The sequence below is a fragment of the Saccopteryx leptura genome, chromosome 7 (assembly GCF_036850995.1).
Source record: "Saccopteryx leptura isolate mSacLep1 chromosome 7, mSacLep1_pri_phased_curated, whole genome shotgun sequence".
NCBI classification, from domain to species: Eukaryota; Metazoa; Chordata; class Mammalia; order Chiroptera; family Emballonuridae; genus Saccopteryx; species Saccopteryx leptura.
Window position 1 is genome coordinate 55385348 of NC_089509.1, and position 17455 is coordinate 55402802.

At 41.4% G+C, this 17455-nt stretch overlaps 1 protein-coding gene across 1 annotated transcript in view; it reads right to left on the reverse strand.

Moving 5' to 3' along the window:
- Positions 1–17455, reverse strand: part of LRP2 (LDL receptor related protein 2) — a 253234-nt gene that overhangs the window by 188881 nt on the left and 46898 nt on the right. The window contains exons 3-4 of the mRNA XM_066346663.1: positions 15390–15512; positions 7435–7551 (exon numbers count right to left, since the gene is read on the reverse strand). Coding sequence (XP_066202760.1) covers positions 7435–7551; positions 15390–15512 — 240 coding nt within the window. The remainder of the gene's footprint in view (positions 1–7434; positions 7552–15389; positions 15513–17455) is intronic.

Sequence of the window (17455 nt, forward strand, 5' to 3'; positions counted from 1 at the left end):
GGAATATAGCAGACAAAACAAAAACACAATAAGAAACTTTTCTACTATACCAAATTTATTTCAAGGATAATCTTTTTATTGGGAGCTTAATACCTTTGCCTTCCTCACCATCTGCCCCATTCTCTTACCTCCCCTCTGCCCGCCTCCCTGAGAGGACTCTTACACACCACTCTTTGTTCAGTAAGAGGAATGCCTGGAATGGATACAAGGTGCTCCGTCTTGGAACTCGATGTCTTGATCTCATAAGCTTGAAAGGGTGGGGACTATGACCTACGGGTCTGACCTGACAGGCAAGACTATGAACTACAGAGGCAAGCTTCCTGATCCTTTCAAATATTTAGGGGCAAGAATTAGTCCTTCTCTGGAGCTTTTCTAATATTCATTGCTACATTTAAGTGGTTTCTAGGAGCTTAATGTATTAAGACCCATTTCTAAAGAAAACCTATTTCTAAGAAATAGAAAAATAAAAGTCATATTCATAAACTGATTCTAAGTTTGTCCTCAGGTTATGATTCTTATACATCATAACTGCAAAAAACAACAGAATCAAGTGTTATATCTCACAAAGATGATTTCTAGCCAAGCCTCACTAAATCCTTGATCATGTGGGAATAATCTAATTTAAAACTATAAGCTGCTATATGCTTGAAGTGACATTTAAAATAGCTAAGTACTACTATGATTAAAGGATCTCAACGAAGATCATCAATGGCGCTAATACCATATTAGGCACCTACCACCAGAAAGATATACCTTATACACAAAATATGTTGCCCAAACACACACACACAAAAAAAACATCCTTGTATCATCTGTTCAAGCCTCTACAATAGTGCTATTCTGATCTAGATCAGAGAAAAGAAGGACAACTTGCTCTTGGAGGACATTTGATATTGTCTAGAGACATTTTTGGTTGTCACGTTTTTGATTGTTGGAGGTACCACTGACTTGTAGTGGGCAGAAGCCAAAGATACTGCCAGACTTTCTACAATGCACAAAATAGCTCCCCAAAATAGATTATCTGGCCCCAAATGTCATTAGTGCCAAGGTTGAGAACCCTTGCTCCAGATCTAGCTACCAATTTCCAAAAAAATACATGAGACAGAAAAACATGTTAAATGACATCAGCAAAACCCAGGCTGTGGGAAACTCCAGGACAAATGACATGGTTTTATAAATAAATAAATTGCCAGGATTAAAAAACTGAAATGTAAAGCAAAGCTATAAATTTCATGATAGCAACTAACTCTAACAGATAGATTTTATTTGGATTTTGATTTAAATAATCACACTATAAAAAATAGCAAGATAGCCTGGTCTATGGTGGTGCAGTGGATAAAGGGTTGACCTGAAACGCTGATGTCAGAGGTTCGAAACCCTGGGCTTGCCCGGTCAAGGCACATATGAAAGTTGATGCTTCCTGTTCCTCCTCCCTTCTAGCTCGCTCTCTCTCTCTCTCTCTCTCTCTCTCTCCCTCTCTCTTCTCTATAAAATGAATAAATAAAATCTTTTTTAAAAATACCAAGATCTGCCTGACCAGGCAGTGGCGCAGTGGATAGAGCATCGGACTGGGATGCGGAAGGACCCAGGTTCGAGACCCCGAGGTCGCCAGCTTGATTGTGGGCTCATCTGGTTTGAGCAAAAAGCTCACCAGCTTGGACCCAAGATCACTGGCTCAAGCAAGGGGTTACTTGGTCTGCTGAAGGCTCATGGTCAAGGCACATATGAGAAAGCAATCAATGAACAACTAAGGTGTCACAACAAAAACCTGATGATTGATGCTTCTCATCTCTCTCCATTCCTGTCTGTCTGTCTCTATCTATCCCTCTCTCTGATGTCTCTGTAAAAAAAAAAAAAAATACCAAGATAATTGAAAAAATTTGCCTGACCAGTGGTGGCACAGCCTGTAGAGCATCAACCTGGGACACTGAGGTCCGAGGTTCAAAACTCTGAGGTCACTGGCTTGAATCCCAAGGTCACTGGCTTGAGCCCAAGGTTGTTGGCTTGAGTAAGGGGTCACTGGCTCAGCTGGACCCCACCCCACCCTGGTCAAGGCACGAATGAGAAGCAATCAGTGAAGAACTAAAGTGATGCAACTGCAAGTTGATGCTTCTTATCTCTCTCCCTTCCTCTCTCTTTCTTTCTTCAAAAAGAATAATAATTGAGAAATTTAAAAACTGACTGCATATCTGATTATTTTAAAGAAACAGCTGTTAACTTTTGAGTGAGATAGTGATGTTGTGGCTATGTTTTAGTCCTTATATTTTGGAACTAAATACTGCTTCAAAATAAAGAGGAAAAGAGTAAAGAGCTACAGGTAAGACAAATTTCCTATGAGTTGATAATTAATATAATAATGATGAGTGCAAGGAGGTTCATTATACAATTCATTCTGCTTTTGATTATGTTTAAAATTTTCATAAGCTTTAAACAATAATTTTTTTAATAATTTGTAAACTTCCATTACTAAAGAGAAGTATTCTGAGAGCACAGGCATAGGGTTTAGACCAGGGGTCCCCAAACTGCAGCCCACAAGCCGCATGTGGCCCCCTGAGGCCATTTATCCAGCCCCCACCGCACTTCTGGAAGGGGCACCTCTTTCATTGGTGGTCAGTGAGAGGAGCACATTGACCATCTCATTAGCCAAAAGCAGGCCCATAGTTCTCATTGAAATACTGGTCAGTTTGTTGATTTAAATTTACTTGTTCTTTATTGTTTTTTTACTTTAAAATAAGATATGTGCAGTGTGCATAGGGATTTGTTCATAGTTTTTTTTATAGTCTGGCCCTCCAACGGTCTGAGGGACAGTGAACTGGCCTCCTGTGTAAAAAGTTTGGGGAACCCTGGTTCAGACCAACATTAAAATTCTGCCTCCAGCCTTGGACAGTTGGCTCAGTGGCAAAGTACAAAGTGGCTCATCCAAAGCACAGCATCTGGATGTTCTGGGTTTGATTGCTGGCCAGGGCACACAGGAAAAGAGACCATCTCCTTCTCTACCCCTCCCTCACACCTTCTCTCTGTCTCCCCCTCTCCCTCTCTTCCCCTCCCACAGCCAAGGATCGATTGATTTGAGCACATCAGCTCCAGGCACTGAGGATGGCACCATGGAGCCTCTGACTCAGGCACTAAAAATAGCTTGGTTGTAAGCATGGCCCCAAATGGGCAGAGCATCAGCCCCAGATGGGGGTGGTGGGGTGCCGGGTGAATCCCAGTAGGGGCGCACTCCCGTGAGTCTGTGTTTTTTATCTCCCTTCCTCTCACTTGTAAAAGAAGAAAGAAATAATCCTGACTCCTCCACCCTTGCTTCTTGACAATATTTACAATCTCTGTAAAATGGAGATGGTCATACACCTACCTTATAGAACTCATGTAAAAATTGCACAAGATACTGATTGGTGCTTGGTGAACGGCAGTTCCCTATCCAACTTCACACAAGTGCTCCGAACAAAGAGGAAAAATGAGGCCAATCCCGTCCCTTATACTTGCACTTTCTAAAGACTTTGATCCAGGCCATTTATTTTCTTCCTGTACAAATCCAGCAGTGGCCAAGAGATCAAAGCACTAACATAGAAGTATGAAGATTTTTCTTCATTTCTTCTGATTTGTTAGATATTTTTCACACTCTTGCATAAGTAGCACATAACTATAAATAAACAAGGTAGAGAGAAATAGGAACAAGTGCCACATTGTGTAAAAGCCCTTCCGTGTGCGAGATTCATTTCACAACCACGAGCCCTGAAGGGTTCATGACTTGTATAATTCCAAAAACAATGAGCTATAAATCTGGTTCTCTTTTCTTAACTAAATCCGTGTTTCACTGGTTACTTGCACTTAAAAAAAAAAATACAAACAAAAATTTGATTAAAAACTCCTGCCCAGATATTTTATAAAACTCACTTCCTTTCCTCATTCCTTTCTGTAACAGCTGCTCCTATGCTCGTACCCTGCCAGCTTTTTTCCGGAAGGTCCATTGGCAAAGTCGTCAGGCAGTTGTACTGGTGACTTTAGATTTGGCTGCAGGTTGTTCACATGGAATAAATCCAAACAGTCTGTTTCAGCTGCCTTTTATTTTCCCTGAAGTAGCATTTCCTTCAGTTCCATTGCATTTGCAATAAAGCACTCATTTTTATGCACTTGTAAATGAGGAATAAAGACACAGACTGTTAGCTGGTGGCACAGGCCTCTGGTTCTATCTAAAACTTGCACAAGGTAGAACTTTCTCCTTCTGTAAATAAAAGTCCTTCATCAAGAATAATCACCAGACTTGGAACCAGAAGATGGGTTGAGCACTAGGTTTGCCACATTATCGTACAATCTTGAACAGGACATTCTACACTTTGTAGTTTTAATTTCTTTATTCATAGAAGAGTATAATAATGCCTGCCCTATTGTCTTTATTGATAAATCTAATAATAATAACTGGAAATTATATAATGCTTTGAAGTTTACAAAATACTGCAAAATATAATACAGTCATGTGTTGTAGAATAACGTTTTGGTTGACAATGGACTGCATGGAAGACAGTGTTCTCATAACATTATAATGAAGCTGAAGAATTCCATCACTCAAGTGACATCATTGCCATCCTAAAGTTACAGCACAATGCATCACGCACGCGTTTGTGGTGATGCCAGTGTGCACTGTCAATCATATACAAGTAAATTAATATATATAATTATGGACAGTACCTAATTCCTGATAATTATAATAAGTGACTATGTTACTGGTTTATATATTTACTATACACTATACTTTTTATCATTATTTTAGAGTATACTCTTTCGACTTAAAAAAAAAGTTTGCTGTAAAACAGTACATTGTGTTACATTGCCAGCTGCCTCATATAGCTCATGTCTCTTGGTTGTACCATTTTCTCTTATGCTTTAATTAATATTCTGTTGTTCGTACAGGACCATGTTGTACATGCTTGTCACCTAAAAGCAATAGGCTATACTATACAGGCTGTGCGTGTAGTAGGCTGTACCCTCTAGGTCTGTGTAAGTACATTCTATATGGTTTGCACAACAATGAATCATCTAATGACATGTTTCTCAGAACATATCTTCATCATTAAGTGGTATATATTAATCAAAATATTTTCTTCATTTGCCTCAGTAAAGGACCTATTGTTTGCCTAACAAAAACAATGTTCTTCTTGCCTGACCTGTGGTGGCACAGTGGATAAAGTGTCAACCTGGAAACGCTGAGGTTGCTTGTTCAAAACCCTGGGCTTGCCTGGTCAAGGCACATATGGGAGTTGATGCTTTCTGCTCCTCCTCCCTTCTCTCTCTCTCTCTCTCTCTCTCTCTCTCTCTCTCTCTTCCCACTCTCTATAATGAATAAATAAAATCTTTATAAAAAAAGAAAAAAAATAAAGCAATGTTCTTGACTCATGGACTTGCTCTTTTGTGACATCCAGATACACCCTATCATATCTAAAATTGCCAAAAATACAAAAAAAAAAAAAAAAAGCCCTGGCCAGTTGGCTCAGTGATAGAGCGTTGGCCTGGCGTGCAGGAGTCCCGGGTTTGATTCCTGGCCAGGGCACACAGGAGAAGCACCATCTGCTTCTCCACCCCTCCCCTTCTCCTTCCTCTCTGTCTCTCTCTTCCCCTCCTGAGGTTCCATTGGAGCAAAGTTTGCCCGGGCACTGAGGATGGCTCCATGGCCTCTGCCTCAGGCGCTAGAATGGCTCTGGTTGCAACGGAGCAATGCCCCAGATGGGAAGAGCATCGCCCCCTGGTGGGCATGCCAGGTGGATCCCGGTCGGGCGCATGCGGGAGTCTGTCTGACTGCCTCCCCATTTCTAACTTCAGAAAAATACAGAGTGAAATTAGTAAATCAGAAAAAAACAAGAACTGCATGATTCCATACATTGGTGGGACATAAAAATGAGACTAAGAGACATGGACAAGAGTGTGGTGGTTACCGGGGGTGGGGGGGAGGGGGGGTATGGGAGGGAAGGGGGAGAGGGGAAGGAGGAGGGGGAGGGGCACAAAGAAAACTAGATAGAAGGTGACAGAGGACAATTTGACTTTGGGTGATGGGTATGCAACATAATTGAATGACAAGATAATCTGGACATGTTTTCTTTGAATATATGTACCCTGATTTATTGATGTCACCCCATTAACATTAATAAAAATTTATCTTTAAAAAAAATAAAAATAAATAAAAAATTAAAAAAACTAAATTACTGCAACAGGAGTCGATGTTTCTCATCTCTCTCTTTTCCTCTCTCATTCCCTCTCCTGCTCTCTTTCTCTCTTAAAAAAAAAAATCGCCTGATATAATAGTGTGGATGCAGCATGAATCTGGGCCTGTTCTTGAGCCCAGGTCTCTCCTTTTCACATATATAAGTATTTCCTCCATCAAAATTCACAAACAATAAAAGAGAACTCCCAGGAGAATAGACTAAAATTTAAATCTTTAGATGGAGATGTGATAACTAAGAAGTTTATGATAGAGGTTTCTAAGATACACAAAATCTGTTTTCCGATTATTAGAATATTGATTATTAAAATAAGTCTTTATAGTTTAAAACATATAAACAAAAGAAAGGAAGTACCTTAGTAAGAAAAAAAAAATGGAAGCACATAATAAACTTCTAATTGTAATATACCAAAAGGAGAAATGTATAACGTGTCAGGAGTAAAATGTATAAAAAGAAAAGGAAGTTCTGGATAAATTCATAAAAGATAGACTTACAAGGGCTTTTAAGAGAAACTAGCAAGTCTAAGACTAAAGACTGAGTCTGATGAACCATAGACTGACACAGTAGAACAATTCCTATATTCTTGTAGTCTAATAATTCTATATGAACCTCAAAACAGGCAGATTATTCTTCATTTATTTGTAAGTAATACATGATTGTACTCTCTTATTTTGGTTATGGTAATATCTAAACGTTACACAGAATATTATAATTTGTCCACCTGATCTTATGTGGTTGGTTATCAGTTACAAACAGATAGAGAATGCTGCCATTATAGGTAAAGTCATTCTCAAAATGTAACACTTTTCCAAAAGCAATCTGGAAAAAAAAAAATTGAGTCTATAAGAATACAAACTAGTGAGACATTTGACCTAGATGTTTACCATAGTAATGTTCTAAAGTTAAAATTGACCAAACTGAACTTTATACTCAATGTATCCAATGATCTTTCAGGATTCTCTGTTAATGTTAAAAGTTTCTTAATTCAAAAAATACAGAAAACCAATGTGCTAAGACAGGACACACTTAGAAGGTCTTTGTAAAAATAGAGTCCTATCAGAACATCACCTCTAATCCACAAAAGAATCTGCCAAGAGATTTCAATAACAAGAGGCATATTGTAGTCATGTCTGTCCATCATCAAATCTAACAAATTGATTAAAATGCCAAAGGGACAAATGTGAAACCAAATACAGTGCAAAGACTGAAAGGGACTCACTGCAGTCTTTCTCGTCAGTTCCATCTGAGCAGTCTCTGACGTGGTCGCACCTGTATTCAGATGGGATGCATTCACCACTGGAGCATGTCATCTGATGGCTTGAACATGTTCTCCCAGCTGCGAAGGGAAAAAATATTCCTTTATAATTACTGCCAAACACAGACCAACTCACTGACATTTACCCAAGATGAGTGAGGATATTTGAAAGCAAAGGCAAAGTAGCAGGTACATGGAACATAAAGTTCATAGGGTCACAAGGTAAAGTATCCTCCTTCACCAAGGAAGAGAGCTTACAGTATAAAAGCAACAATATTATTATCAGGATATTATCAAAATGTCCACAGAATCATCTGAACACTCACACATGTTAGTGTAAACAATTATTTTATCCACATGTTGAGAAAACGCTGTAGATTAAAAACCTATATGAGCCTGACCAGGCGGTGGCGCAGTGGATAGAGCGTCCGACTGGGATGCGGAAGACCCAGGTTCGAGACCCCGAGGTCGCCAGCTTGAGCGCGGGCTCATCTGGTTTGAGCAAAAGCTCACCAGCTCAGACCAAGGTCGCTGGCTCGAGCAAGGAGTTACTCGGTCTGCTGAAGGCCCACGGTCAAGGCATATATGAGAAAGCAATGAACAACTAAGGTGTCACAACGAAAAACTAATGATAGATGTTTCTCATCCCTCACTCCGTTCCTGTCTGTCCCTATCTATTCCTCTCTCTGACTCTCTCTCTGTCTCTGAAAAAAATAAAAAAATAAAAACCTATATGATAAAAAAGATAAGTAAAATAAGAATTTGGCACTTATAGTTATTAATCAAGGATCAATAAGGCCCCTCTCATTGAAATCCTGTTTAAATCAGAAGGAAATATGACAAAGGGTTTATAGGAATTATTTCTGAATGATAGAAATATGGTTGATTTAATAGAGTTTATTATCTAAATTTTCTACATTGAATGTGTGTCAGTTTTACAAAGAGAAGGAAAACAATTTAAGCTATTTAATTTTATCCTATGTGATGGTGCAGTGGATAAAGTGTTGTTCTAGAATGCTGAGGTCGCTGGTTCGAAACCCTGGGCTTGCCTGGTCAAAGCATATATGGGAGCTGATATTTCCTACTCCTCTATCCCTCTTTCTCTCTCTCTCTGTTTTCTAAAAATGAATAAAGTCTTTAAAACATAATAATAATTTTGTCCTATGTTGATTAGGGTAGCTGAAAGCAGGATATTATTTTATCAAATTTGCTTTCAGATAAAATCAAGCAAATTGATGACTCAAGCAAAGTATGATGTGAAAGATATTCTATAAGTCCCAGGAATCGTTATGAGATTATTTATTTATTTATTTATTTATTTTGAGAAAGAGGAGGCAGACAGGAAGGGAGAGAGATGAGAAGCATCAACTCCTAGTTGCGTCACTTTAGTTGCTCATTGATTGCTTCTCATATGTGCCTTGACCAGGGGGCTCCAGCTGAACCAGTGATCCCTTGCTTAAGCCAGTGACCTTGGGCTCAAGCTAGTGACCTTGGTCTTCAAACCAGCAACCATGGGATCATATCAATGAGCCCACACTCAAGCTGGCAATCTCGGGGTTTCAAACCTGGGACCTCAGCACCCAGGTTGATGACCAGTCAGGCATCATAAAAATTTTCAATTGTCCACATAAAAAGAAAAGCACTAGGTGCCCGACCAGGTGGTGGCACAGAGAATAGAGCATTGGCCTGGGACACTAAGGACCCAGGTTTGAAACCCTGAGGTCGCTGGCTTGAGTGTGGGATCATAGACATGGTCCCATGGTTGCTGGCTTGAGCCAAAGGTCGCTGGCTCAGCTGGTGCCACCCAGTCAAGGCACATGAGAAAGCAACCAATGAACAACTAAGGTGCTGCAATGATGAGTTGATGATTCTCATCTCTCTCCCTTCCTGTCTCTCTCTCTCTCTCTCTCTCTCTCTCCCTCTCTGTCTCTCTCTCTCTCTCTCTCTCACACACACACACACACACACACACACATACTCTCACTAAAAAAAAGCTTTGGGGGAAAATGTGGCCTGCTAAAAATAATAATTGACGAATTAAAATTCTAAATTTTCATCAACCAATATAATGTTGGGATTCCTTAATCATCATTACACAAACACCTATTAAGGACCTAGTACACACCACAAAGGGCACCGAGAATGGGAACATAAGATGAAGGCATAATCCCTGCCCTCAAGGAACTTATAGTTTTCTGGAGGGGATTTTTGAAATAATCAGAAAACAATGATGAAAGTGGATTATAGGTGCACAAAGTATTACAAAAGCATCAGGGAAGGGTGCCTCGTTCACTCTGGGATGGGATGTGGACAGGGACAGCTTCCTGGAGAGGAAACATTTCACCTGGGTCTTTAGGAGAAGCAGAAATTAGCTAGGCCAAAAGGAAGGAAGGTCTGTCTCTAACCGAGCACTCGGGCAGCATGCACAGAAGCAAAAGACCAGGACTGTGCATGGTATGCTCAAGAGAACTGCAAGCACCGCTGTGGCCCAAGGCAGGAACACCAAGCGACAGACATGGGAAGTAAGTGCAGGCCACATCTTAGGGGCCAGTGTATGCGTGTTAAAGAGTTGGAGCTTTCTCCCTGCGGTAATGAAGAGCTACCAAAGGATTTTAGTTTCATCTTTCCAGCAGGGGCATCAGCCAGAACCTGAGGTGGGAAGGCCAGTCCAGAGGCTGCTGCAGTCACCCGGATAAGAGATATTATTGGCAGTGGTGGCAAAAATGAGAAAGAAGTAAACTTTAGGCCCTGGTCAGTTGGCTCAGTGGTAGAGCGTCGACCTGGCGTGCAGGAGTCCCAGGTTCGATTCCCGGCCAGGGCACACAGGAGAAGCGCCCATCTGCTTCTCCACCCCTCCCCCTCTCCTTCCTCTCTGTCTCTCTCTTCCTCTCCCGCAGCCGAGGCTCCATTGGAGCAAAGATGGCCCGGGTGCTGAGGATGGCTCTGTGGTCTCTGCCTCAGGCGCTAGAGTGGCTCTGGTCGCAACAAAACGACACCCTGATGGGCAGAGCATCGCCCCCTGGTGGGTGTGCCGGGTGGATCCCGGTCGGGCACATGCAGGAGTCTGTCTGACTGCCTCCCCCTTTCCAACTTCAGAAAAACACACACACACACAAAAAAAAGAAATAAACTTTAGATATGTCTTTAAAGTAAATTAGGCTGGTGGTCTGCAGTGGTGGGCATGGCACCGCCTGATAGGGTTTTCCCCCCTGAAACGGATGGCTGCATCGTGTGCCTGCACTAGTCAATCTTGCATTCAGAAAGGAAAATGGCAGATAACCTCAGCTTTAATAATCAGATATTTTCCTGAACCAGTTTTCTTTCAACTTCTCAGGCCTGGATGAGGTACTCTGCATGAGACCCATTTTCTTTTAATTCCATTCTTCAAAAGTCTCAAAATTTTGTAGCTTCTTTTCAGCGAGTATCATTCAATTTTTATTTTTTAGGCAGAATAAACAAGAGGGTTATTTCCTTGTGAGACTTTGATGGAAAACAAATGTCTTTAAAAGTAGACTTTCCAAACATTCTAATTTTTGACGTTCTTGCATTAGAATGTTAATTCCTGAGTTTGTAAGGAACGTTTTTTACCTAATTCAAAGAGGACGTTTTTTACCTAATTCAGTTGGGGAGTAAAACTGGTAGCAAGACATTGAAGACCACTGTGATTATAAAGTAAATTAGGCAAGAATGATGAAATGTATACAGTGAAAGAAAGGAAAGAATTAAGAGTAACTTCCAAGTTTCTAGCTTGGGGGCCTAGGGAATTGTGACATCCTTTTCATGCTAATTGTTACATGCTAAATGTGACCTACGAACATCTTCCTTTTTTGGCCTTGGCCAGTTGGCTCAGTGGATAGAGTGTCAGCCGGCCGTGCGGATGTCCCAGGTTTGATCCCGGGTCAAGGCACACAGGAGAAGCAACCATCTGCTTCTCTTTCCCTCCCTCTTCCCCTCTCTCTCTCTTTTCCCTGCTTGCAGCCAGTGGCTCCATTGGTTCGAGCATCGGCTCCAGACGAAGGTTGCCTGGTGGATCCTGGTCAGGACGCATGTGGCAGTCTCTCTCTATCTCCCTACCACTCACTTTAAAAAAAAATCTTCCTTTTTTATCTAATAAAATACTTTCAGCCTGACCAGGTGGTGGCACAGTGGATAGGGCATCGGACTGGGATGCGGAAGGACCCAGGTTCGAGACCCCGAGGTCGCCAGCTTGAGCGCGGGCTCATCTGGCTTGAGCAAAAAGCTCACCAGCTTGGACCCAAGGTCGCTGGCTCCAGCGAGGGGTTACTTAGTCTGCTGAAGGCCCACGGTCAAGGCACGTGTGGGAAAGCAATCAATGAACAACTAAGAAGTCGCAATGCGCAACGAAAAACTAATGATTGATGCTTCTCATCTCTCTCCATTCCTGTCTGTCTGTCCCTGTCTATCTCTGCCTCTGTAAAAAAAAAATATTTTTTTTTTAAAAAATTTAAAAAAAAAACAAAAACAAAAAACTTTCATTATGAAAATGTTTCATAAAATTCTAGACTAAGAAGGAAAGCAGCCTCATCTCCCTATTTCTGATAGTTTGAGACCAATTTGATACTTTCTACTAGTACCTTATAGTGGGTTAATTTTATTTCCATAATAAGGATAATACATATACACCAACAAATATACAAGGAAAAACCAGGGGCGGGAGAGATGATCAATTCTAGTTGGGACACTGAGGCATATTGGAGACATCCAACAGGCAGCTGAATATCAAGACTGAAGTGTGAGCAAGAAACCTGAGTCTTAACCATAGACTTTGATATCATCAGCCCCTAGAAGGTTACTGAAATCATGAGAATGCTTGTCATTAGGCTGGGAGGGCATAGAACATGCAAAAAGCTGCTAAGGGCAGACTCTGAGCAACACCAATTCTCAAGGGCTAAGTAGGAAAACAAAAATAGAATGATCAAAGCAATTAAGAAGAGAGTTAAGACAATAGAGCATCATGGCAGCCAAGTTGTAGTGTCAAGAGGAGGAAGTGATCACCAGAATCAAGTGCAATCATGTGAAAAGGAAGGAGAAGTGCCCACCTTATTTGACAATCAGGAGTTCTCTGGTGACCTTAGTGAGCATAGTGTTGGCATATTCTGTCTGTAGTTAGTATTTTTTTTTTTTTCTGAAGCTGGAAACGGGGAGAGACAGTCAGACAGGCTCCCGCATGCGCCCGACCGGGATCCACCCGGCACGCCCACCAGGGGCGAAGCTCTGCCCACCAGGGGGCGATGCTCTGCCCCTCCGGGGCATCGCTCTGCAGCGACCAGAGCCACTCTAGCACCTGGGGCAGAGGCCAAGGAGCCACCCCCAGTGCCCGGGCCATCTTTGCTCCAATGGAGCCTTGGCTGCGGGAGGGAAAGAGAGAGACAGAGAGGAAGGAGGGGGGGGGGGGGGTTGGAGAAGCAAATGGGCGCTTCTCCTATATGCCCTGGCCGGGAATCGAACCCGGGTCCCCCTCACGCCAGGCCGACGCTCTACCGCTGAGCCAACCGGCCAGGGCTTCTGTCTGTAGTTAAAGAATGTCTATCCCCATGTTCACTGCAGTATTATTCATAGTGGCCAATACGTGGAAGCAACCACAGTGTCCCTCGATAGAGGACTGCGTAAAGAAGATGCGGTACATACATACAATGGAATACAACTCAGTCATAAGAAATGATGACATATTGCAACTTATGACAACATGGATGGACCTTGAGAACATTATACTGAGTAAAATAAGTAAATCAGAAAAAGCTAAGAACTGTACACATAGGTGGGATATAAATCGGAAACTCATGGACAAAGATAAAGGTGCAGTGGTTACCAGGGGGATGATGATGTGGTGGGGGGGTGGAGGGAAAACATGAAGAAGGACAAATACACAGTGATAGAAAATTATTTCACTTTGAGTGATGGGTACACAACATAATCAACAGTTCAAATGCTATAGAAACATTTACCTGAAACCTATGTACTTTTACTGATCAATGTCACCCTGTTAAATTTAATTTTCTAAATAAAATTTTACAAAAGAGTGTTCATTAAAAACTTTTATGTCATTAACAAAAATGCAAGAATTACCTTATGCAATCCATACTTATTTAAAATGATGAGTCACTTCATTAATAAATTACTGCTACAAAGTTTCCTTCAGTCTTTTTCCCCAAGCAGTTCTCTTAGTAGTACCCATTCCCTCTGTTAAGTATTTTTATTAGCAAGAGGTCATTCACCATACATTGTATAACAATCTACAGTTCAATTTTCTTCCTACTCTATGTGGGGAACAAGGGAACATGGAACCAAAATGGCATATCTAACCAAAAGATAAACGACCCATCATTCATTTATTCATTATCCATTTATCAAAAACCTACTATCTGCCAGACAGAATGTCAGGCTGGAAGGATGAGGCTGAATAAAGCAGAGTCACTGTTCTCCACAGGTCCACAATCCAGCCCTATCTTTCCCACCCAGTACCTGCTATCTGCATGCAGGTCAACGCATCTTTACCCTAAGACCTTAAAGAAGCTAGCTATAGAATATCATGGTCCAAGGGGATTTCCCAGAAATAAGAATTTCTTCCTAATCCACACTGCCTGGTATTTTTCCTTTCTTCTTTCAGTACTTTCGAACTACCATCACCCATCTCCCTGTTTCTGGTCCCCTTCTGCCACTCCACCTCAAATCCTGACACAATGCTGGACCTAATTTGGATAGAGACCCCTGTTTAGCTATGGTTAGCTCTTGTCATGCCTTCCTCAAGATTGCCACTTGTCTGGCCCTGACCGATTGGCTCAGGGCGCTGGGGATGGCTCCTTGGCCTCTGCCCCAGGCACTAGAGTGGCTCTGGTCGCGACAGAGCGACGCCCGGATGGGCAGAGCATCGCCCCCTGGTGGGCGTGCCAGGTGGATCCCAGTCGGATCCCGGTTGGGCGCATGTGGGAGTCTGACTGTCTCTCCCCGTTTCCAGCTTCGGAAAAATACAAAAAAAAAAAAGGCTGCCACTTGTCACTTCTGCCATCCTTCACACTCTTATATCATTTGCTGATTTCCCCATAACCTCTTTGTCCCGAGGATCGGCATCCCTTTGTTGCTGGCAGAGCCTGGTGTCACAACTACAAGTGGATGCTTCTCGTCTCTCTCCCTTCCTGTCTGTCTCTGTCTCTCAAGCACACATTAAAAAGAAAAAAGAAAGAAATGATACACATGATAGACATGTTTCTTACATGTTGTCATCTTATATTCACCCAATATTACTCTCACCCAAAATTATTTTTAAGCTCATTAAAACTCTTTTATCCAGTTTGATCCCCCCCCAAATTAGAATTTAATGGTTTCTTTCAGTTACTGCCCTGAACTCCCTGAGAGTCCAGGAATGCAGCAGCTGCTAAGGTCTTCTTTATGGCCATCCTTTTCTTTGTCATTGCAGCTCATCCTGCGGTGGCTTTGGCAGCAGTCACTGAAGCAATGACCAACAATGCCTCCAACAGGCCTACCTACTTGCTCTACTCAATCAAAATGAAGAGAGTTCAATTCTGGGGCAGAATAGATAGAAGGCTTGAAAGCAGAGTGTGCTGTCGGATCAAAGTGACCCCTCCAGACACCAACCACACAAATGACTACTCCACCTATGGATACCAATAAATGTTTTGTTCCTTGAGTGTAACAATCCAAATTAAAGACTGAGAACTGATCTGGTCATTTCCACACTACTGGGGTATATTCATAGTTCTTCAGCACATTGATGCTTTCAATGTCGTTCAACCTGAGTGAGAATATTAGCATAGGGTCCATCGTTGTATGAGGCCCAACTCAGCATCTATAAAGACTCATTCTATTGTGCTTTGTATTTGTAACAGGTTAGGTTTTAGGTGTCCAAAGGGCCAAAACGAGATTCCTCTATAAACACTTACGGCAATGTTGATGTTCATCTGAGCCGTCCTCGCAGTCCTGCTCATTGTCACACACCCAGGAGTTGGGGATGCACAGCTCTTTATTCTGACACTGGAAATAGCCTGGCTGGCAAGAAGCAGGAGCTGAAACAAACCAGGAAAGGACATATGTCAAACAACCATCCTATTATACCAACTAGCAATGCTTATTTCAAAAGAACGTACATCAATTCCTGCTCCATATATTTGTTAGTAAATAGTAAACAATCCTATACTAGAACACACGGACACCAATCTGAGTTCACTATCAATCTCAGCCTTAGCATCACAACAAACAAACAGATGAGCCAAAGCAATATAAAAATACCAAGAATGAAACAAACAACCCAAACTCACATACATGTAAAGGATGACAGAAAAAAAAACCCATCAAACTAAAATTTTAATTCAAGTAAAAGTTAACCATGAGTTATTAAATTATTTGGAATGTTCTAAAATAACTAATAGTAAAACATCATGATGAACTGGAAGAGCCTTGATATTTGGAAAAGAATACGCAGAGTCAAATAATTATTTTCACAATTTACTTGCTTTAGGACCTTTGGCAGGTTCTCTGAGCCTCAATGTATATACATCTAAAATGGAGGCTGTACTTCTACCTCATGGTTTGTTACTAAAAAATAAGTTAAATGATTCATGTGAAAGTACCATATACTGTTAGTTGCTATCACTATTGTCATTGGTATTGATGTTATTATCATTCTTATAGGTCACTAAAATATAATAACCTCTGAAAAGTTGTTGGTAAAGCTGTTCACTTACATATTTTTTATCCCAGAATACACCGTTCTCGCCTTTTTGTTCTTAGGTTTAATGTAAACTGAACTCAATAAGCCCAGAAGAGACAAACAGATAGCACATGATCATGTCTCTACAAATAGAATTACTCCCTTGTTCAAAGTATGGTTCCCAGACAGCAGCATGAGCATCACCCGGGAGTTTGTAGAAATACAGAATCTGAGGTCCTACCTCAAAATAAGGAATCGAAATCTGTACTTAAGCTACCCAGGTGACCCATTTGTGCATGAAAGTTTGAGGAGCACTGTATAGGAACTACTCTCCATTTTCCTCCCATTTTCAAATGCACTGTCATCCAAAAATTACACCAAAGTCTGACTGTTCTGTTGTGCCATAGTATGGCCAACAATTCAAACCAATTTCTCCTGTTTTCCTGGTTTTGGGATGGTAACCCTAGTTTGTTCACCTAACAGAAAGAATAAAATCGCAGGAGTGTGATCACCTGTTGCAAGCAGGAGAGCAATGGATGTAAGGGGTGGACAAGTGCACCAACTTGGGGACCTTAACTTCTCTAAGCCTCAATTTCCTGATCTGAAACCTACCTCAGAATATTGTTGAGAGAACTAAATGAAGAACTATACGTGAAAGTGGTTTTATAATGAGTAAATTGGGGGGGTTACAATATTATCATGTTTTTAAATAAAAAATTTTAAAACATAATTACGCTAACCACTTCTGGGATCCCTTTATGGTAATTCAAACAAGTTATATGACATCTTTTATATTAAAACAGACTCTTACAGTTACAAATCACAGTAGTTCAGATAACATTGTTTTTGCTTTTCCTTTTTGGTGCACAAAATTTCCAGAGTGAATAATCTGAAATAGCCACCTCTTGGCTTCAGAAAACTACTCCCAAATTTGTTTCTATATCAAGGTCATGTGATAAAGGGTAAAATTAATGTGAACTGAATCCCTTCCTCAAGGGAGAGTGAAACAATTTTTTGTGTGTGTGTGACAGAAAAAGAGAGAGACAGAGAGAGGGGCAGACAGACAGGAAAGGAGAGAGATGACAAGCATCAATTCTTTGTTGCAGCACCTTAGTTGGTCATTGATTGCTTTCTCATATGTGCCTTGACCAGGGGGCAGAGTGAGTGACCTCTTGCTCAAGCCAGATGAGCCCACGCTCAAGCTGGAGACATCAGGGTTTCGAATCTGGGTCCTCTGCGTCCCAGATGGATTCTCTAACCACTGCACCACCGCCTGGTCGGGCTGAAACAATTAACCAT